Raw genomic sequence first — 24,986 nt, forward strand, 5'->3', positions numbered from 1 at the left:
CATAGGTTTACGTCTGTTGTTACCCAGCGTGAGTTGATTTTTGAGAGAGGTGAAAGGTGTGGATCCTGCTTCAGGCTTCTACAAGTGGCTATCCAGTTTTCCCAGCACCATTTATTGAATAGGGATTCTTTTCCCCAGTGTATGCTTTTGTCTGCTTTGTCGAAGATTAGATGGCTATATGAGGATGGCTTTATATCAGTGTGCTCAGTTCTGTTCCACTGGTCAATATTCCTACATTTATAGGGTGGGAGGGGGGAGGAGGGGACGGGTATGTACATACATGAGGGAGATATGTACCGTCTGGGGGATGGTCACTCTTGAAGCTTAGACTTGTGGGAGGAGGGGGGAAAGGGCATTATTCGCAACCTTAAATTTTGTATTCTCATAATATGCTGAAATAAAATAATCATTAAAAAGTTAAATGTGAAAAAACATATAATAAGATAAAAGGTATTTTAAAATATGAAGAGGTTAAGAACATTTTTGGAGGCTAAAGGGGATCTTAAATGGTGGCTTGGGTTTGGATTAGGTATTTGAGAACATAATTCTATGTTGTGTGAATATTTGAGAATCAAAGATTTTAGGGAAGAAAAAAGCAAAACATGCTTAGGGTAATCAAGACCTCACAGGCCTCCATTAGGAGATTCCAAGTATCATGTAGTGGGAGATAAGATTAAAAGAAGGAATCTGGATTAATTTGCATAAGGCCTTGGTTGTTCAGGAATTCAATTTATCCCAACAGCATTGGAAATCATTGGGATAGCAGTTCTTGACCTTCTCTGGATCACAGACACCTCTGAGAATCTGATGAGAACTATTCAACTTCTACTCAGAAAAATACTTATCCATAACTGTAAATAGGATATACATACATTTATTTCGAACTATTACAGGGGTACAAATGTTTATGGTTACATGGATTGTTTTTGTAATGCTTGAGTCAGATTTAAAAGTGTGTCTATCACCCAGATAGTGAAAATTGTACCCATCAGGTAGGTTTTCAACCATCCCCTTCTCCTGCTTGATTTCCATTGAGTTTCACTTCTCTCTATGCACATGTGTGCTCATCAGTTAGTTTCAATTTAATAGTGAGTACATACAATTTTAGGACATTTTGATCTGTCAATGGACTCCTGCTTAAGAACTCATGCTATGCAAGGGAAGAAATTACAAAGGTGAGTTAACTGTTATTTTCTAAGACCATAATTCAAAATAAAGGTACAAATTTATTTCTCATTTTCATTTCTTTAGTTGCTCATACTGTAATTAATACACCACAATTTTGTACACCTATTAGGAAATCTATCCTTCTTAAGTGTTCCAAATAACTCCAAACAGCTAACAAACAATGTCTTGGAACCTAAAATATTTACAAATTGTGAAATGCATCTAGTTGTGGGAAGAATATAAGAGATAAATAATTAAAGTCTAGACTAACTAGGGGGCTTTTAACGTCACTATGCAACCTCTGCCCCATCTTCATTTCTTTGTCTCTAGGCAATGGAAGTGGAAAAAGAATATAGGTAGGAGTATATGAGAAACTAGTTTTCCCACCTAGAATACAGTAAACAAGGATAAATGAGTATGATGAGAAAAAAAGAGAGAATTGCTTACGCATTCTTACCCTTTTCCATTCTATTCCTTCCCCTTCCTCTTGGCCACTAACTAACCACCTGGGTGTGGGGATATGATACCAAAGTCATATACTTTATAATATTTGAGCTTCAGCATTCCCATTTAAAAAAGGATTGTACTTAATATCCTGTGGGGTTATCTCTAGCATTAAAAATTAATCTAATTGTTTTAAATTATTAACATTAATTAACATTTTAAATATCTATCATTTCTTTTTATTTCAGGATATTATGGGGTTACAAACACTTTAGTTACATATATTGCCAAGCATGCTCAAACCCCAGACATCATGCACCATCCCCATTAGGTGTGAATTTACCCATCTCCTCCTCCCCCTTCCATCTTCAATTCAATTCCCATTGAATTTTACTTCTGTATGTGCACATAAGTGTTGACCAGTCAGTAACAATTTGATGGTGAGTATATGTGGTGTTTGTTTTTCCATTCTTGTGATACTTCACTTAGAAGAATGGGCTCCAGCTCTATCCAGGATAGTATAAGGGGTATTTTTTCATCATTTTTTATGGCTGAGTAGTACTCTAATCTATGATTTTTAAATGCATAAAAATTGTAACTCTAACCCACTGTAGAGGAAAGCTATATAGCTTTGTATGCTAACCTAGACCATAATTCATAAATAAGAACATGCAACCAGGGATCATCAGACTTTCAATGATGTGGGCATCATGACTAGGAGAGTGTAAATTCTGGCTCTACCACAAATTAGCCAAATGGTCTTAGGTAAATCACATAACATCTCTGTGGCTCAGTTTGTCAATTTTTGAAATGGAGATAATGATAGTATGTATGCCATGAAAAACAGGATATTTTACTTAAAACAGTGTCAACAAAACAATAATTGTTTAAAAACATTGTCTTCTAATACTTTATTCTAAGGTTAATTGTAATTATATAACAACAGTCATGTATTTTAAACTTGTAGACTCAATCTAAGAACACCTATCGTTACAGAACAAGTATAAATGTCACAAACATTGCCGATGCAAGAATAATAATATAATAATAAAATTGGAGGTAGAAGAGAGAAGTAAGGATAAATGTGATCATTTCCTTATTGTCCGTGTCATATAGTTTATAGTTCCTTTCTAAACTTGATGAAAACAACAAAAAAGAGGTACACTGATATCATTTAAAGTAATAACGGTGAAAATTATAGAATTATAAGAATAAAATGATTATAATGTAATTAATAAAATTAATAAGTAGATAAGGGTGGCAGATAATATCCATGGGCTTCCTGATAAGGAGAAAAGATATATACTATCATAAATTGATTCCATATCATTATGATAATTATCAGAAAAAAGTCAAAGTATCTGACAGTGACTGCATCTAATGACTGGAATGTGATGGGCTACAGAAAAAGTCATGAAGACACATTTTGTTTCTTTTCTTCTCTTGCCTTGGGCTTTAATGTCTGATTATTTTAAAAAAAAAACTATTATGTTCTGATAATAAATTAAAATAAGGGATTAGGAACAGAACTTAATCACAGCTGTATAGCTTTTGCAAATTTATCTGTATATTTTGAGCATATTTTAGTTAATTATTATTTTTTCCACAACAGTAGAATCTGGCTTCCTTTTAATAGCACTATAGTGGACTTTGTGTTTCAACACAAAACTTTTAATTTCCAGGGACTTTGCCAATTTCTGTGCTCTACATTAATTACATGTCTTTGTTCTATATAGCTTAGTCACTCAATTATTGAAATCAGGACACCTCATGACATTCTTAAGTGTACCAATGACAATCACTTTGGAACAGAAAGTTCAACCATTTTTTTCTTTAGATAAACAATATGAACATCTGACAAATACAAAAAGGGGAAAATGATTCATGAAAGAGCATTAAACAACTAAGAGGAAGCTCTTAAAAGTAACCATGTAATGTATAACAGGTAGTTACTGATGATTCATTCAATATGTCAGGAGAGAATATGTAAATGAAGATATTATGAAAGAGAAACAGTGGGTCAGGGACTGATGTAGCAGGGCGATCTAGATATGTATGCTGTATTACCTACAAATATATTCAGACATAATTAAATAGAATACCAACAAATGTAGGACGTGAACATGCTTGCAGGATCGGAGCCTTTCACTTGAAGGGACAATGATAAAGAACAAACAAAGACCGCAAATCCTGATCCTCGGTGTTTTTGTTCATCTGCAAATGTGTACATGAACAGCAAGATCAATATTTTCAGTCCCTTAGTGTGATGCATGTGGGTGCATAAATGAGCACTGGCTTATGATGCAGAATGAACATCTCTATCCCTTCTCATCTGACTGTATTGAAGCCATGAAAAATTTTTCTTCTGTCATACATATGAAAAAAATGTGTTAACATGGATTAAACATGCCTATTGAATGTGAATCTGCCTTCTTTCTAAAATCAGGGTGCTGAGTAATTCATCTGGAAACCCAATCTGGATGGGGTTAATTAAACCCAGCTGGAGCAAGGCACCTGACAAAGATGCTTATTTAAGAGTGTGTTTGCTCTTGGATTGAGCTTTACTGTGAAGAAAAACTATATTCTGAGATTTTCTAGAAGTAAGATTGGCATAAGAATTTGGTAGACTTCTCAAAAATGAAAATAAGGGAAGATGTGGTCCAGTGGCATTTCAAACTGTTAATTAAGGCAATGTATTTATCCCTGGGTTGGGTGAAACAGGAAACAGGAAGACCAAATAGATATTCCTTAGAGTAAATATACTATACATGATATGTGTGTGGGTGTACATACACATGTATGTGTGTGTGTGTATATATATATATATATATATATAGCATATATGGTATAGTATAAATGATGAAGTATATATATTGTATAGTGTATCTCATATAGTATGTACACACACATATATGTGTATGTATATTTTTTTACTACATGGTTTTCCTTTTTTTCTTGAACTGTTATTAATTCATTTACTGAACTTTTTTATAAAAGAAAAGCAAACAACTATTTTGCCATCCTAGGAAACAATATTATATGGAATATGGTTACTGAATTTGTTTCACTATATTACATTGAGTTCTTTTAATGAAGATCCACAAAAGAACTCTCTCTTGCTTTATAGCAATTGCTTTGTTGTTCCAGAGAAATTGTTTCTTTTGATAGTCTGAGCACTGAGTCATACAATTAATTGTGTTCTGCTCTTTGTCTTGGTTTCTAAGGTGCCCTAATCCTCTTATAACCCTGAACTAGAAGAACATATACAGGGCCTTATGATGTTTATCTAAGCATGTATCTGATAAGACAAATGTTTCTTTTTCTTCATTATTTATCTAATAATGGTAATTAATTTTACTACAACCACTAACATGAAATTTGGAACCATATTGAGCTCTGTACTTTAGGCTCATACCAATATATTATTTGTATGTAAAGACCAACTTCATTCTCAGCAAAGTTAGAATACAACCTGGATTTTCTGGGAGTCCCAGTGTCAAATATGCTGATCCTCTTCCCCAACCATAAGCAATTTCATGCTCCATAATTTTATCATTTAAATAATTAGATGATATATCACATAAAATGTAGAAAATATTCTTAATCAGCCCAATCCAAATGGATCGTTAGATCAACACAGTCAACATACATAACATGTCACATAGTAGAAAATGATCTGGAACCACATTGGGGAAAAATATATCATCACAGTCTAAATCAATACTTAGATAAATTAAATAATGTCTCAGAAGTCTTTTTTTTTCAATTTCTGGGTTAAACAATACAGAAATTCTTATTTTTTTTTATTTCAGCATATTATGGGGGTTCAAATGTTAAGGTTACGTATATTGCCCTTGCCCCCTCTACTCCCTCGAGTCAGAGCTTCAAGCGTGACTATTCCCTAGACAGTGCACATCGCACTCATTATGTATGTATATATCCATCCCCTCCTCCCCCCTCCCATCTGCCCCACACCCAATAAATGTTATTCCTATGTGTCCACTTAAGTGTTGGTCAGTGAAACCAATTTGTTGGTGAGTACAGAAGTCTCCTTACCTATGACTATGGATGAGAGCATTCAAAGCCAGGCCATCAGACCAACTGGTGGTGAAGTTGATGACATTAACCTGTGGATAATTACGAGTTGATTGTCGGACCCAGCTCAGGAGAATCTTTTCACTGTTGGTTTGTTGCAATCCAGCCATGATATTTTTCATTACATTTTTGACCTACATGTGAAAAGAAAGTTTCATAAGAGAATGCATTCCCTGAACAAGAACTATGCAAACATAAGTATGAATGTGTTTGATCTTCAGTGATAAATAGTGGGAACTTTAGGAACAATAGTACTGAGAAGTAATAGATTCTACAAGAACTGATTCCATTATAACTGGTTAGGAGTCTATTTTGATTGGTTGTCATACCATTTACTGAATTCTGTCATATTCAACTGTGCATTTACTGTCTTTATAATTGCTCTCTTCTTGCTTTCAGTGGATAGGCTAGAGAAGAGAGTATATAAAATATTAGACCTATTTGTTGTTAACCAAGGACTTAAGATATATCAGTGAGTTTGGGGTAGGAGCAAATAGTACAGTGAGTGTAGTAGTACATAAAAGAATGTTTCTTCTAAAGCCTAAGTTCAAATTTTGCCTTTGCTATTAACTAAATTCTGTTAATTCAGTAAGTTCCCCTTTTTAAGCCTCAATTTCCTTGTATCTTATATACAAGATTTTGTAAGAATAAAAGTCCAAAATACAGTAAAATAAACCACCTAGATTCATACTATAACTTAAACTTTATCTAACTTTATTGACTGAACTGAAAAACCTTACAGATGTCTATTTAAAATAAAGGGAAAAAGCAACAAAAAATAAACAAAATAAAGAACAGGGATATTTATCCCTAAGAGCAGTAAATGTATGGCTTTGGTTTTATTTTCATTAATTGGTTTCTGTACATTGGATTCTCTCCAAAGCTTTGTGTGTGTATAAATGCTATTCAGCAGGTTATTGTATTTCAAAGTTTCATTCCACTAACTAATCTGATGCAGAAATCCATTCTAAGCATTTTTCCTAAGTTTCAAGAATTCAGTGACACCTCATTATACAACAAACTGACTACATATTTTATTAAAGGAATATTTACTAGGCTACTTTTTAAATATAAGCCAGGCCCCTTATGAGATATTTGAAGAAAGTACATATGTAAATGTGATTAGTCGTTACCACCCAGGGCTTTCCTTTTGGGAAGTATAAGGTCCATATACTATCAACATTTGATCAGATGATGAATATTTATTGTGTATTCTAAATATGTCATTTTATTTTCTTTTTCATCCATATAGAAGTTAACAAATGCCTTTGGGGCAAATACATATTTTATCATCTCCAATGTTTGTCATCTTTTTATGAAAGATTCAATGCAAGTTTTAGGATATAGTATTAAATCTCATTTTAAAATACTTTAAAAACATTTCAGATGATGTTTTGTAAATATGATAATAACTTGAAGATATGAAATCTTTGCATATATTTGTCACAACCCCTTGATACCTAAATCCATTATTTAGGGGTGGATTATCTAGTTTTCTTAATTCTTTCCTGACCTGCTTATTTTGTCAGTTACTCAGTGAATAAATAGGCCAAATAATTATAAAAGATATATAATTTTTCTCATAACATTCTAAAATTATAAAGTGCACAACCTTCAAGTACAGTGATTGCTGGACTTGTACTTTGTGTCCTGTGCCGAATGAGGGTTGGAATCAGTAGATAGTGGCTTAGTAGTGGTGATGGATTTGCAATGATCAGGCAACCCTTTAATGATGAATGGGATTCATTTGTGAAATGCTTGGCCAGACCGCCCTCTATGTGGGTAATGTTAAAGGACAATACAGTATTCAATCCAAAACTCCTATAGCATCATTATGTCACTAATTCGGCTTATCAGCCTCAACCTTATTGGTATTGCTTCTACTTGGGTACTGATGTTGCTGACAAAAAGTAAAAGGTAATGTGTAATAATTACTTCTTCTTCTCCTACTTAAGAGACAGTCATCAAGAAACGAGTGAGCTGGTGCTAAAGGTGAGTCTGTAAGCAGAAAATTTTCCTCTCCTCAGATCTTACTGCCCCTATGAAAGACTCAATTTAAACACAAGTGTGTGCATGTTGGTGCATACAGTTTTATAAATTTGTTTTTAAAAAAATATTGAACTGTCTATGAGCAGTGATTTTTAAAAATGACTAGGAGTTAACCAGGCAAAGAAAATATGATCGATATGGACATGTACCATCAAGATTCACCTTCAAGGAAGGGCTTGTTGGTCCAGCTGTCCTCAGGCAGTTTCTGGCTATAGCACCCTCAGGGGCTAATGAGTTGCAGACTCCTGTCATCCAAGGTAACAACCTTCCCAGGGCAGCCCATATCTAGTGACTGATGAAGAGCAATGGTATAAACACACAGCCATTTGGGCCCCACTCAAAAAAACTCTGAAAGGTCATTCTAGCTCCAACTTGTCCATGTGGTTGAATATGACTGTTGTTGGATCTGCATCAGAGATCTAGTTCTTCCTCTTTCTACTCTTGTCACCTCTACCTTTCCACAGGTGTTGGTCCCAAGGGCATGGCTTAATAATAAACATGCTGCCTGTTAAACTCAACCTCAAAGTAGACTTCCCAGAACCCAGCCTGTGATTAGAATTAGTTGCAGCAAAGGGGTAGGGGTGAAGTGAGGTAGGAATAATCTCCTACAATGAAAGGATCATTTGTGTGTAGCTCTGCAGGAGAGCAGAACAAGAACTGTCTTGCACAAAAGTTATTAGGTAGGAAGGAGTTTATAGGAAGGGCTTTCAGCAGAGTAAAAATTATTCTCTTGTAATTGTATGTTGTATAAATAATATAAAGATTCTAGTGTGAATTATCCCCAGAATTAAGTACTTCCCTTGACTTAGCCAGGAAAAATGGGACCTGACTTCTGATAGTTCACCACTGTTAGCAAGATTTGTTTTTATTACCAGCTAGTTGCCAGAACTGAGTTTACCACTCTAAAGAGAATGGTTTGCACTTAAAAAGGAAGGAAGTACAATGTGTCAAATGCACATTATTTACTTCACGATTTTGTTCAAAGCTGCCTATGCTATAAAATGTGCATTATTTTTTATTATAGCAATTTTATTTGAAGTGGAAACTGGAAACATAGCAATGGGGAAATGGGGTTGGCATTCCTGAGTTTTCACAAGTTCAAAGAAAAGTCCTCCACGGCATTACTAGTAACATGGTAGGTGGCATTAGTAGAAAGGATTCACATCTTTCCATCTCTTAATGTTGTTCTTAATCGGATAGACCTGGAAAGTCCATTAAGTTGGCCTAAATGTCCTTTACTCTTTGCTGAGATTGAAGGGCTTCTACTATTTAATAAGAAGGCACATATGTAATTTTGGCAAAAATATATTTTGAAATTCACTGGCTTATAATGAAGAACATTGAACAGGAGTATGTTTTAAAGTGTACTTAATAGTTTTAGGAGAACAGGGCAGTGTGGTAGAAGAGAGAGATAAGTAGACAGAGACTGGGAAGAGTCTACATCCTTGCAATCTCAAAGATGTTGTGATTCAAGGACATATATGGAAAACAACTGGCTATAGGAGAGTTCTTAGAAAAGTAAAAACTGAAAAAAAAAAACATTCCTTCTGGTATTCCTGAAGGTGTAAAAGCTCCTCAATATACTAATAATAAAAAAATGAATAACTCACAAGCAAATGAAGAAATTATCAGACGGAATAGTCTTGAAACTCTATTTTGGAGTGACTTGAGGTGGAGTTGGGAAGGGTTTTGAGGAAATAAAAAAAAGGGCAAGTCACATGAAAGATAGTGTGAATGATAAGTACATTCAAAAATGTCTTTTGGAACTCTGCTGGCTTTGTCACAACTAACATCTGTGTTACTCAAAGTGGAGTCTGCATACTGGAGTCACTCTAGGACCAATTGGGAATATGTTAGAAACTTCTATAGCAATTTTAGAGTACAATTTGCATCTGTTACATTTGATAATAAAAAAGGAAACTTGGGTCTTTGGTGTCATTTCATTTTGTAATGATTCCATTTTATTGTATTTTACATTTAATGGATTGGGGGTAAAACTATTCCATACAGAAGATATATTGGAAAGTACTGGGCAATAGGAAAAAGGCAGTTTGGTGAGAGGTGGGGTATGTTACTTTGCTGTTTCTATTTGATACCATCAATATGTGGAAAGGACTGAAAATTGGCCAACTTGGGCTCAGTTCAGGCTCTTATGAGCTATTCTCTGTTATCAGCAGTTATGGTCTCTCTCTCTCTCTCTCTCTCTCTCTCTCTCTCTCTCTCTCTCTCTCCTCTCTCTGTCATTTTCTTCCTACATTGCTGTGAAATAGAGTTAAACCTGTTCAAAGAGTTTGGATAAAAATATATGGGGGCCAATTGGGAGAGCAATAAGGTTGCTGAGTTAAGTAGTTTTACCTCTGGTCTACATGCTATCTGACCCTGAGCAAGACCAATTTAAAATTCAAGTTAAAAGTCAACTCTACAAAATGAAGTTGTGATATCCACTACAATAGGAATGGAACTCAAATATCATGCTCGGTGAAAGAAGTTAGACACAAAAGGACACGGACACATATTATTATGATCCCATTAATATAAAATATCCAAGAATGCAAATATATAAAGATAGAAATAGATTAATAGTTGCCTAGCAATGGGGAAGAAGTAGGAAATGAAGAAAAAAAATTCATTTTAGAGTGGTAAAAAAGTGGCCAAACTATATTGCTGTGACAGCTGTAAAATTTTAAAATATCCTAAAAATTTTGATAGATTGGGAAGAATCCTGTTCCCTCCTTAATAAACTTTGAGGAGCTACTGAACAATAGAGCTAAATTAGATTGGTACTCATTGAATTTTACACTTAGAATGGGAAAATTTATGCTATAAAAATTACATCTCAATAAAGCTGTTTTATAAAAAAGTAATACCTACCAGGGATGATGACAGACATATCTCAAGTATACTCCAAATTATGAGTGGAAAACTCTAGGCAATTAATGCCATTCATATGATACACCTCAAATAAAAGCAATGCACCATACTGAGTATTACAGATATTCTCTCATTTAATCCTGATGAGAAATATACACATGTTCATCTCTATTTTTTTCTCTTTTGACAGTGAAAGGACTATGGCCCAGTAAGGGATGACATTATACTCAATGCCACTAAGATGGTAAGTGGGGAAGTTCAAATTTAAATATATGTTGGCCTGACTAAAATATATATACTATTTTCCCTAAGCCAAAAAAACCCCAAAAAGCTTCAATCTGTTTTATAGAAGTGAAAAAAATTTAGACAGTCAGAACACCATAACTCAGGTGATTAAAAAAAAATGCAATTTCTAAATCAGATTATGAAGTGAGTTTGTGCACATAACACATATGTTCATATAAATACTCATATACCACTAATATTTTACAAGCATTAGTATACATTGAGAATATATCAGACAAACAAAGGTCCATTCCTTTGATAGTGGTTAAAAGGAAAAATACCTTTCTTTTATCTATGTAGATTCACTTATATGCAAATTATAGAACACAAATATTTATGAAAAATAGTTTTATTAACTTATGGTTGAGACTTTGTAATTTTTGCCTCACCATTACCCAATTAAATAAAATTTAGAAAAATATTCCTGCAAATATATCAGAACCTATTTTATATTTTTCGTATCCTTAACATCTCAGATGATATGAATAGTTCCAATTTAAAACCAGCACTATGAAGATGACCTTGGTATTGTTAGATATATACATGTTTGTTTTGCTGGTCAAGGGTAAAATGAAAGGAAGAATTAGCAACATGTTACCCAAAACAGAACTATTCAAAAGGATTCTTACCTGCCAGTGGAGGATTATATTCCAAATCAAACCAAGAGTCAGTTTATGATTTCCATCTACTATATCAGTGCTTCCAATATTCACTAAATCAACCTGATAAAGAGAAGGGGAAAACATTTGAAGATAGAGGACCAAACAAAGTTATAAAGAATACAAAATGTGAAGGTAATTGCATTTAACTATTTTCAGAGCCTAAGCAGCATTATAGCTTTTAAAAAGTAATCTAAAAATGAAACAAAAGACATTTGTAAATTCATTTTCCATAACAAACAAGTGCTCACAAATACATTTAAAGAGATGGAAAATTAATGTACTTTTAGCAAATGAATGGATTTCTGCAGATGAAAGAGGCCATATTATCACCAAATAAAATATATAACAATGATAGCCCATAAAGAATGCCTAAAATTGAAACATAAAAAAGAAGTTTCATCAATCCTTCTGTTTATCTCAGAGGAGTGCTATTATAACTAAGGGTGACTGCATTCAACTAAAATGTCCCTGCTTTATAAAGAATATTAAAACTCTAATAAAGAATAGAGCAAATGTCCAGCTTCCCTTTTCTCTATCCGGGACTGAGTTTGGAATTCAAAATCTGGCAGTTTCATTTTTCAAGGCAAATCTCTATGTCTCCTGTCCTTCGTGTTCTTAACATATTTAGGTGTATTCAAAATAAATATAAGCATCAGGCAAATAAGCACATGAAAAGATGTTCAACATTATTAGCCATTTGAAAAATATAAATTATGGCCACAATGATATATCACTGCACACTTATCATAATGGCTAAAATAAAAAATAGTGACATCAAATGCTGGTGAGGATGTGGAAAAACTTGATCACTCAAACACTGCTAGTGAAAATGTAAATGGTGCAGCCATTCTGAAAAAGAATTTGACAGTTTCTCACAAACTGAACATGTATATTTACTATATAACTCATTAATTGGTCTCTTGTCATTTATCCCAAAGAAATGAAAACATATATCTATAAAAAAGCCTGAACTTAAGAGTTCATACTATTAACAGCCTTATTTGTAATAGCCCCAAACTGGGAACAACACAGATTCCCTTCAAGAGTAAATAATTAAACAATCTGTGCTACAGCCACACCATGGAATACCATTCAGCAATGAAAAAGAACGAACTATTGATACATGCAGCTATTCAGATGAATTTCATGGGAATTATTCGAAGTGGAAAAAAAGCCAGTCTCAAAGAGTTACATACTGTATGATTCTACTTTTTTTTTTTTTTTTTTTTTTTGAGACAGAGTCTCGCTTTCTTGCCTAGGCTAGAGTGAGTGCCGTGGCGTCAACCTAGCTCACAGCAACCTCAAACTCCTGGGCTCAAGCGATCCTCCTGCCTCAGCCTTCTGAGTAGCTGGGACTACAGGCATGCGCCACCATGCCCGGCTGATTTTTATATTATATATATTAGTTGGCCAAGTAATTTCTTTCTATTTTTATGGTAGAGACGGGGTCTCACTCAGGCTGGTTTTGAACTCCTGACCTTGAGCAATCCGCCCGCCTCGGCCTCCCAGAGTGCTAGGATTACAGGCGTGAGCCACTGCACCCGGCCAGATTCTACTTTTAAAACAGTCTTGAAAAGATAAAATTATAGAAATGGAGAACAAAGTGGTAGTTGCCAGAGGGTAGGGATGGGGATGGATATGTAGGGTGGTAGGTGGAGGTAGTTATACAAAGGCAATATGAGGGATCCTTGTAATGATAGACCTGTTCTGTGTATTAACTCTATGTTGGATATACAAAACATGTGATAATGTTAATATAGAATTAAATATGCACATAAACATGCATGCATGCACACAAACATGAGTACAAGTAATATTGGGGACATCTGAATACTATTGGTCAATTGTATCAGTGTTCACCTCCTGGTCATGATATCATACTTTAGTTTTACAAGATATTATCAGATCCTAGGGGAGATTAATAACTTAAGGACAAGAAAACACCATCATCTATATTTCATTTGGGAATTCCTCATGTGGCAGTAGTGAGGGGAGCTCTTCCATATGCAAAAACCACTATAAATTTATCAGTTGACTCATTGATTCGTTCATTCAAAAAATACATTTTGGTTATATGCCAGGCACTGATGTACTTAAAACACACAAAGTAAAAACTTTCCTGCTTTCACAAAACTTAATTTTCGTGAGAGTGATAATCAGATCATACATTGTTGAAGATTCAATTATTTAAATAGAGAATATGTAATTTTTAGGAAATAGACTCATACTAGGAAAATCGCTGCTGGTGGTTATGTTTTGGCTTGCCATTGAGCTGATCCTGGGGAGACTTAGAGCAAGCAATAGGCACTTAGATTGCAGCAGCCCCTATCCACTGTCATTAGATTGCTCACTGTGTGAGAGGAAGATGGTTCCTCCATTTCCTTATCCTCATAAAATTCCTCATAAGGTGCAATCTCTATTATGTTCAAGTACTGTGCTCAGATCTGATAAAAAAAAAAAGAGTAAGGTAGAAGCCCTAATGTCAAGAAATCCACAAGTTAATAGGAGGCTGCATAATAAAAACTAATTACAATTAGGTAGGCTCTAGCAATTCTACCTCTAGGTACATACACAAAAGAATTGAAAGCAGGGACTCAAACAGATATTTATAGACCAATGGTGATAGTGGAATTATTCATAGTAGCCAAAAAGTAGAAACAACCCAAATGTTTATTGACAGATAAATGAATAAGCAAAATGTAGTATGTACATAAATGGTATATTTTCAGCATTAAAAAGGAATTAAATTCTGATACAAACTACATCAATGAACCTTGGAACATATGCTAAGTGAAGTAAGCAAGACAAAAATGACAAAATATTGGCCGGGCATGGTGGCTCACACCTGTCATCCTAGCACACTGGGAAGCCAAGGCGGGCAGATCGTTTGGGCTCAGGAATTCGAGACCAGCCTGAGCAAGAGCGAGACCCCATCTCTACTAAAAAATAGAAAAAAAATTATCTGGGCATGGTGGCGCATGCCTGGAGTCCCAGCTACTTGGGAGGCTGATGCAGGAGGATTGCCTAAGCCTAGGAGTCTGAAGTTGCTGTGAGCTAGGCTGACACCATGACACTCTAACCTGGGCAACAGAGTGAGACTCTGTCTCAAAAAAAAAAAAAATGACAAAATATTGTTTGATTCCACTTATTATAGGTACCTATAATAGTTAAATTTATAGAGGACGTACTAGAACTTGCCAAGAGCTAGAGGAGAGGGAAATGGGAAGTTATGGTTTAATTGGTATAGATTCAGTTTGGGATAATGAAAAAGTCCTGGAGATGAATTGTGGTGATGATTACTCAACACTGGGAATGTACTTAATGCCACTGAATTTGTACACTTAAAAATAGTTAAAATAATATCTCAACACAATAAAAGCCATATATGACAAATCCAAAACTAACACCATACTCTGGTGAAAAGTTGAAAGCTTTTGCACTAAGATCAGGAATAAGACAATGATGCCTACTCTCACCACTTCTTTTTAACACAGTACTGGAAGTCCTAGCCAGAGCCATCAGGAAAGAGAAAGAAATAAAAGGTATCCAAATTGGAAAGGAAGAAGTAAAATTATCTCTGTTTACAGATGACATGACAGATATAATAATCTCTAAAGACTCCAGAAAAAAAAACTGTTAGAACTAATAAATATATTTGGTAAATTTACAGGACAAAAATCAACATACAAAAATAAATAGTGCTTCCATATGTGAAAAATAAACTATCTGATAAAGAAATAAATAAAATAATATTGATAGTTACTCCCCAAATAAAATATTGATGAATACATTTAACCAAGGAGGTTAATTATGTGTACACTGAAAACTATAAAACACTGATAAAAAAATTGAAGAAGATACAAATAAAGAGAAAGATATCTCATATTAATGGGTTGGAAGAATTAATACTGTTAAAATATCCATAGTATTCAAAGAAATATACAGATTCAATACAATCCTTATCAAAATTGCAATGATTTTCTTATAAAAATGAAATAAAAAATTCTAAAATTCATATGGAAGCACAAAAGACCTGAGATAGCCATAGCAATCTTAAACAAAAAGAACAAAGTCTGAGGCATTCCACTACCTGACTTCAAAATATACTACAAAGCTTTAGTAATCAAAACAGCATAGAACTGGCATAAAATAAGAGACATAGAACAATGAAAGAGAATAGACAGTCTAGAAATAAACACACATATTTACAGTCACTTGATTTTCAACAAAGATACCAAAAACACACAAAGGGGAAAGGACAGTCTCTTCAATAAATTGTGTAAGGAAAACTAGATATCAACATACAGAAGAATGTAATTAGATTCTTATCTCACACAATATACAAAAATCAACTCAATGTGGACTACAGAAATAAATGTAAGACCTGAAATTGTAAAACTACTAGAAGAAAACATAGAGGAACATCTCCATGACATTGGTCTGGTCAAAGATTTTTTGGATATGACCCCAAAAGTACAGAAGACAAAAGCAAAAATAGACAAAAGGCATTACATAAAACTAAAAAGACTCTGCACAGCAAAGAAAACAATTAAGAGTGAAGAGACAGCCCATTGAGTGGGAGAAAATATTTCTATTCTATATATCTGATAAGCTAAAATATATAAAGAACTTACCTCAATATTTAGAAAACAAACAAACCTATTAAAAATCAGCAAAGGATCTAAACAAACATTCCTCAGAAAAAGACATACAAATGATCAACATGTATATGAAAAAAATGTTCATCATCACTAAGCATCAGAGAAATATGCAAATTACAACTACAAACAAGTATCTCCTCATACCTGTTAGAAAGGCTACTATGAAAATGATGGAAGATAAATTTTGTTGAGGATGTGAAGAAAAGACAACCTCACACACTCTTGGTGGGAATGTACATTGATACAGCCATTATGAAAAAAAGTATGGAAATTTCTTTACAAATTAAAAATAGAATTACGATATTCACCAGAAATTCCACTATTGGGTGTATATTCCAAAGGAAATTAAATCAGTGTGTTGGAGAGATATGTGCACTCCAGTGATCACTGTAGCATGATTCACAATAGCCAAGATATGGGATCAATGTAAGTATCCATCGATAGGAAAATGGATAAAGAAAATGTAGGCTGTGTGTGTGTGTAATACTATTATACTATAATACTATTTAGCCAGAAAAAGAAGAAATTCTATAATTTGCAACAACATGAATGAACTTGGAGGACATTATGTTAAATAACATAATCCAGACACAGAAAGACAAATACTGCCTGATTACACTTATATATGGAATCTAAAAAAGTTGAACTTACAGAAGTAGAAAATAGAATGGTGGTTAACAGGGGTGAGGAAGTTGAGGGCAGATATTGGTCAAAGGCCACAAAATTTCATTTATAAAGGAGTAATAAGTTTGAGATCTACTGTATAATACAGTAATTATAATTAATAACAATGTATTAATGCATTTTGAAAATTACTAAGAGAATAAATTTTAAGTGTTTTTACCACAGAAAATGATAAGGGTGTGAGGCAATAGATATGTTAATTAACTAAATTGAGCCATTCCATAATATATACATATTTCAAAACATCATGTTTTATATACTTAATATATATAATTTGATCTGTCCATTAAAAATAAAGTAAAAAAATAGTTAAAATGGTACATTTTGTTATGTATATTTTTACCACAACAAAAAGAAGCCATTGGTCACATCCCCACCTCAGAAAAAAGCCAAAGGCAATACTTAAATGAATGTGCATGGCTTTGTTCTAATAAAACTCCTCTAGGTTCACTGGGAAAAAAATAGACAATTGCGTTTCATGGAAGCTCAGATGCTAAAAAATTAGTGTGACAAAGTAAGCAAAAGAAATAAGATATATTAAATATTAATTAAATCTGTGAAGAAAAAACAGAAAAACCAGAAGAAAGAAAAGTGTCAGGTGGGGAAGGCATGTCAGGAAGAGGAGCCCACATGACTAAGAGGTAAAAGATATTATCTGATTGGAAATTAAAGGTGTTGTATTAAGGTACAATTTGACATGGCCTTAGAAAGTTACTCTTATCACACTACAGTTAGTTCCCATAATTCCTTTTTAAAGGTCTACATTTAAGTGATGTTGCCATAAGTAGGTATTTTGTTGTCTGATAGTTGTATTATAAGAAACACAATCACCACTATTCTTTGAATGGTAAACTGCATGCTATTCTTTGTGCTGTTTTATATGTATATGTGTTTGTACAGATAGATATGTATATGTAAAATCTCATTTTTGTAATTTAAAAATATTTAATTTCCTTGTACATATACACATAAACATATTATTTCACATAATGCCTGAATAGAATCTCATAGATAACCTATGTCTTATTTTTCTTCAGACAAGTTTTCTTTCCTATTTTATTCGCCCCTCTTTCTTCTGACTTTTCCCCCAATCTATGTATTGAATAAACTCCTTTTTTCCATATTTTAATCTGTATTCATATGATAATTGTATGCATGAAGGTGCATGTATTATTTCATATAGATACAAATCTATGCAGTTTTATATTTTGCAAAAGGGTCATATTATACAGATTATATTGAATATTGCTTTTATCACCACAATTCCCATTACATTAACTTTAATGAATATATTATATTTCATAGTTTTTTATTTCAAAATATTACAGGGGTATAAATAAATATTTTTGGTTACATAGATTGCTTTTGTAATGCTTGAGTCAAGGTTATAAGTGTGCCCATCACCCAGATAGTGTTCACTGCACACATTAGGTAGGTTTTTATCCATCCCCTGTTCTCCCCTTCCTGCCTCTTTATTTCCAGCAGTTTTTCTTCCCTCTGTGCAGATGTGTGATCATTGGTTAGTTCCAATTTATTAGTGAGTATATATGGTGTTTGTTTTCCCATTCTTTAGATGCTTTGCTTAGGATAGTGGCCCGCAGTTCCATCCAAATGATTGCAAAAGGCAATAATCCATCATTTTTTATAACTGAGTAGTATTACATGGTATACATACACCAAATTTTGTTAATCCACTCATAAATTGATGGGCACATGTGTTGATTCCACATCTTTGCAATTGTCAATTGTGCTGCAATAAATATTTGAGTGCAGGTTTCTTTTTGCTTTAACACATGTAAGTCAATAAATGTGATTCACCACATAAACAGAAGCAAAAACAAAGACCATATGATCATCTCAACAGATAGAGAAAAAGCAGTGGAAAGAATTTCAGTACACTTTCATGTTAAAAACCCTCAACAAACTAGGCATAGAAGAAACATATCTGAAAATTATAAAACCCATATATGACAAATACACAGCAAATATCACAGTGAATTATGAAAAGTTGAAAGCATTTCCACTAAGAACTGGAAGACAAGGGTTCCCACTGTCACCACTTCTATTCAACATAGTTCTGGAAGTCCTAGCCAGAGAAATCAGGCAAGATAAACAAATTAAGGGTATCCAAATCAGGAAAGAGGAGGTCCAACTGTTGCTTTTTGCTCACGATATGATCTGCTATCTAGAAATCCCAAAACAATCCACCAAAAGACTCCTGGAATGGATAAATAAGTTCAGCAGTCTCAGGTTACAAAATTAATATACACATATCAGTAGCATTTCTATATACCAAAAAGAGTCAAGCTGAGAATCAAATAAAAGACTCAATCCAATTCACAATAGCTACAAAGAAAAATAAAATATCTAGGAATATACTTAACCAAGAAGGTAAACGATCTCTACAAAGAGGACTATGAAACACTGAGGAAAGAAATTGCTGATGATGTAAAGAAGTGGAAAAATATATCATGCTCATGGATCCATAGAATAAAGATTGTTAAAATGTCCATATAATACCCAAAGTGATTTATAGATTCAGTGCAATCCCAATCAAAATACCAAGGTCATATTTCACAGGTCCAGAAAAAATAATTATATTCTTTGTTTGAAACCAGAAAAGATCCTGAGTAGCCACAGCAATCTTAACCAAAAAGAACAAATCCGGAAGCATCACATTAGCAGACTTCAAACTATACTATAAAGCTATAGTAATCAAAACAGCATGGAATTGGCACTAAAATAGAAACATAGACCAATGGAGCAGAACAGAGGACCCAGATATAAAATCATACACATACAACCAACTGATCTTTGATAAAGCAGAGAATAATATACAGTGGGGAAAAGATGCCCTATTCAATAAATGGTTCTGGGAAAATTGGATAGCCACATGCAAAAGAATAAAACAGGATCCATATCTCTCACCACTCACAAAAATTAATTCAAGATGGATAAAAGTTTAAACGTAAGGCATGAAACCATAAAGAATTCTAGAAGAAAAGAGAGAGAAAACTCTTCTAGATATTGGCCTAGGCAAAGAATTTATGACTAAGTCTCTAATGGTAATTATAGCAACAACAAAAATAAATAAATGGGACTTTATTAAATTAAAAAGCTTCTGTACAGCTAAGGAAATAATCAACAGAGCAAATACACAATGTACAGAATTGGAGAGAATATTTGTAAGCTACATATCCAATAAAGGGATGAGAACAATATTCTATAAAGACCTCAAACAAATCAGTAAGAAAACATCAAACAGGCCGGGCGCGGTGGCTCACGCCTGTAATCCTAGCTCTTGGGAGGCCGAGGCGGGCGGATTGCTCAAGGTCAGGAGTTCAAAACCATCCTGAGCAAGAGCGAGACCCCGTCTCTACTATAAATAGAAAGAAATTAATTGGCCAACTGATATATATATAAAAAATTAGCCAGGCATGGTGGCGTATGCCTATAGTCCCAGCTACTCGGGAGGCTGAGGCAGAAGGATTGCTTGAGCCCAGGAGTTTGAGGTTGCTGTGAGCTAGGCTGACGCCATGGCACTCACTCTAGCCTGGACAACAAAGCGAGACTCTGTCCCAAAAAAAAAAAAAAAAAAAAAAAAAAAAAAAAAACATCAAACAGCCTCATTAAAAAGTGGGAAAAAGACATGAACAAAAGCTTTTCAAAAGAAGATAGACAAATGGCCAATAAACACACGAAAAAATGCTCAATGTCACTAATCATCAGGGAAATAAAAATGAAAATCACACTGAGATATCACCTGCCCCAGTTTGAATGGCTTTTATTAAAAAGTCCAAAAATAATACATGCTGGCATGGATGCAAAGAGAAAGGAATGCTTATACACTCTTGGTGGGACTGTAAATTAGTACAACATCCATGGAAAACAGTATAGAGGTTCCTCAGAGAAATAAAAGTAGACCTACCATTTAATATTTCATAGTTTGGATGTATCATAGAGCAGTTATTAAGTCCCTTGTTGGTTCATATTCACCGTTTATAGGGTTTTCACATATTTTGTTCTGTTTTGTTTGACCACTTTACACAATGCAGGGATTGACATACTCTGTGTAAATCCTCAGATACTGATACTTCTATTGTTATAATAGTAATTTTAGAAATGCATTTACTAGATCAAATGGTGTGTGTATATATATATACAGTTTCAGTAGGTGTTTCCACATGTATTTCTAAAAAAGATTTAGCATTTCATATTTTCACCATCAATGCATAAGGAGTAGGCTCTTCCCTCATCAGCAATAGGTGTTTCTGCCTTGTAATTTTGTTCGTCTAATTAGTAAAAAATATATCACTGTGTCAATTTTTTATTTCCATATCATAATGCATTTGAAATATATTTTTATTATTGATTATTACAATTCTATCTGTGAATTGTCTGTTAGTACATGTTGCTCATTTTTTCCCCATAGGGTAGTTATCTTTAATTTTCTTAAAGATAAGAAATTATCTTCTTAAATTTTAAAAACTCTTTGTAAATAAGAACTAACATTTATTGAATACTTGTCAGTTGCATGATGTGATTATAATGAATATCTTATTATACTACATAAAAAATGTTTGCATTTTATTCAAATATGAGACTGTCTTACCGATTTGTAATTTAAATTTATGCTTTTTTGATTGTTGGTACTAAGGTCAATTTCACATCATAAAAGTAGTTGTAGAATTTGATATTTTTGTGTGCTCTGGAATTGCTTAAAATATACCAATTTCATAATTTTAAGGGTTCAGTTATATCAATTTGTGAAGAATCTCGGTACATTTTTCAGTGGTACATCTCTAATAACCTAGTAAATGTTTTTTGAAGTAACTAGTCTAGTTTAATTTTTCAGTTATTTTTATCTCAATTTTAGTGATATGCATTGTGCTAGGAAGTCATCCATTTTCTAGAAATTTTCAAAATTATCATTATAGAATTTCTTGTACTTTTTCTTTTACTTCTTCTGTATTGCATGTTATGCATCCTTTCCCACTAATTTTGTATAGTTATAATTCTCACTTTCCTTTTGTAGGATTGAAAAAGGTTTATTTGTCTTATTAATCTTTTCAAAGACTTAAGTTTTTTATAGTTTAATTTAATTTTTGTTTTCTAGCTCGATTGTAATTCTTAATATTGTTTCTCTTTTTATAATTCCTTAAGATATATACCTAATTCTTTTATTATCATCTAAAAAAAAACTTTTAAGGCTATACATTTCTCTCTGAATACAGTTTTCATTGTGCCCACATCATCACTGTACATGTGCATTATATACATTTCATCAAGAGTTTATGTACATTTTATATTAATGTGCATTTTCCCAAGAAAGAAACAGAATGTCAAAGACAGATGAAGCCTCCTAAAAGTCAGATTTAAAACTAGATCTGGATATGAGATATAATTCATTAATTACTTCTAGAGAATTCTTCATGAAAGGCCTTAATAGGCTCTCTCCAAGTTAATAAATAATGTACCCCATCATACAGACAAGAAATATAATTTATTGTGATTCTGTTTTTTCCCTTATTGTACATCTCTTCTTCAAATAACAAATACTATGAGAAAGAACAATAATTAGTAATCATGAAGACTGTAGAGGAGGGGTGGTATTTTTGTCATGCCTGAAGGGAATTTATTTTTCATGGTCTTTATATTACTACTGAATGCCACATGTTGATAGTCTGGCTCATTTTGACTATGAATTCTCATATAATTATTGCTGTTTTAATTTTTCTTACCATATTTCTTACCATGTAGAAATATTACCATGAATGATATTGATTTTCTCAATTCATTACTAGTTACTTTTATAATAATCATCGCCATGCTATATAATAGCTTCTCTATTTTCTTTTACATATTTTCTTTCTAATGCATGCTCTGGAATTTTATCTTTCAAAGATTCTCATCAATCTAATTGCTAAATAATTGCGAATAGGGAAAACAAACATTAAAACCTGTTAAAATCAGTGTTAAATAAATAATTATATCTGCCTAGTAAGCAAAACAAAAAATTTATATGACATATATGTCAATATACAGACCTACTGTGTGTGTGCATCAGTGTTGGGACAAGGACTGGATACCAGCAAATCAAATATTGGGGTCACTAAGGATAAACAAAGTTCTGATTTCTTGTTTTACATAATGAAACACCTGATACCAAAGGGATAGGTGTGAAAATTGATATTGTGTGTGAAAATTTAATAGCATGCATTGAATTTTTGCAGAAATAAGTTCATCTACACATGCCAATTGGGTGTTGGGGTTCCTGACAACAGACCCAGGATTTTACTCATAAGGTAACATTAGATTCTGGCTCAGAATTTGCACTTATCTTTGGAAGATGCTTAATTAAAATTTAACTTTGGAGGATAGAAAATTCACACCATTTGCATTAACATAATGGAACCTTACTGTGACTCCAGTAGGAGATTATATATATATATGTATAATCACATATATACACATATATAATATATATACACATTATTTGAGGATATTACAGGGTTCCAAATATTTTGGTTACATGTTATGACTTTGCCTCACCCAAGCTAGAATTTGAAGTGTGCCCTTTCTCTCATACAATGCTCACCACATCCATTAGTTGTGAGTTTACCCGCCCCCAACTCTCCAACCCCTAATGAATATTACTACTGTGTGAGCACTTTAGTGTTGATTAGTTAGTGCCAATTTGATGGCATGTGGTGCCTATTCTTCCATTCTTGTGATACCTCACTTCAGAGGATAAGCTCAAGCTAGGATATATAAATACAAGCTCTTAAAAAAATCCCTTGAGCCAGAATGAGCAGGCTGCAAAAGTGCACATAGAAAAATGTACATAGAAAACCTAATAAATTGACTTTTACAATGGAGTAGTCTAGTGTTGATGATTTTACAGGTGGGGGACAAGAATTGGAGGGGTTACTTTTCTATACCCTTACTATCACTTAGATTAAAATCTCTGCTTTTGTACAAAAATATAAATTTAGCAATCGTAAGATTAATGTATAAGCATTACAGGGAGCATTGTTACTTTCAGGTGCTCTGCCTCCTAAAAGAGTTTGTTAACCACTAGGCTATGAAGAACAATTCTCTTCATTTACTTATTCTAGAGAGGCAAGAAACCTCACTCTTTGTTTTATTTTATCCCAGGTTCTCTTGGGAGCATGAATGCAATTTCTAGCATTGTCAATAATATTTTCTACAAGCTAAATTTAGATATGCCATGGTGGTTTTAGTAAAAGGATTTGTACATATTGTATTGATATATTCAATACTTAAAAATACTTAAAATCATAAGATTAAAGTAAACCTGAAATATCATGGTTTTGTGAAAGATTATTGACCTGACAAATTTATATTATTTTTAATTTGCTTTACAAAATAAAAAGAACAGATTAGAGTTCATCAAAAATGGTACGCAATACTTTAGAATGAGGAAAATGCAACACAAAAACAATTTCAATAACCAGGTCAAATAATGAAAATGAAAATGGAAGTTCTTAGGGAAGAGCAGAAGGGATGAGAGAAGAAAGAAGATAAATAAAAGCAAGGCAGTTATATTTCTGTGATATGTGTGTGCGTGTGTGTATGTATATAATTTATATGACGAAGTTCTGAGAAATAAAACTTTAATGGATTCTTCATACCTTTACATTTTTGGTAGAGACAAGGAGATAGATAAAATTTTCCATATTTACTTTTGTAAATCATTTAGGCATTTACAGTTTTAACTTGGAACTTGCAGAAAGTTATAACTCATTAAATAGGAGAACATCATCTTTATAATAACTGGCATTTTCTTCATCTTGCCTTTTAGACAACCACTGACAAGGACATTTCATAGCTATTGGTACTAATGAAAACATCCTGAATAATTCAGCCAATTGAAATACGGCTAAAGTTGGGAAGTTTCTCATATTTGTTTCAAAGGAAGTGGTTCTCCCTTATAATTTCAGAGTTCAAAATTTATCCCAAGGAGTAGTCACTTTTGTTCCTCCATATGCAGTATAAAATCTGAGCATTTTTTAGATGAGGAAAGAAGGAGGAGATAAAGGTAAAC

At 33.3% G+C, this 24,986-nt stretch overlaps 1 protein-coding gene across 9 annotated transcripts in view; it reads right to left on the reverse strand.

Annotated features, from left to right (window-relative positions):
- Positions 1 to 24,986, reverse strand: part of DMD (dystrophin) — a 2,109,452-nt gene that overhangs the window by 1,621,077 nt on the left and 463,389 nt on the right. For all 9 annotated transcript variants that reach the window (XM_012756891.3, XM_012756894.3, XM_012756895.3 and 6 more), the window contains exons 5-6: positions 11,541 to 11,633; positions 5,668 to 5,840 (exon numbers count right to left, since the gene is read on the reverse strand). In XM_012756891.3, coding sequence (XP_012612345.1) covers positions 5,668 to 5,840; positions 11,541 to 11,633 — 266 coding nt within the window. The remainder of the gene's footprint in view (positions 1 to 5,667; positions 5,841 to 11,540; positions 11,634 to 24,986) is intronic.

The sequence above is a fragment of the Microcebus murinus genome, chromosome X (assembly GCF_040939455.1).
Source record: "Microcebus murinus isolate Inina chromosome X, M.murinus_Inina_mat1.0, whole genome shotgun sequence".
NCBI lineage: Eukaryota > Metazoa > Chordata > Mammalia > Primates > Cheirogaleidae > Microcebus > Microcebus murinus.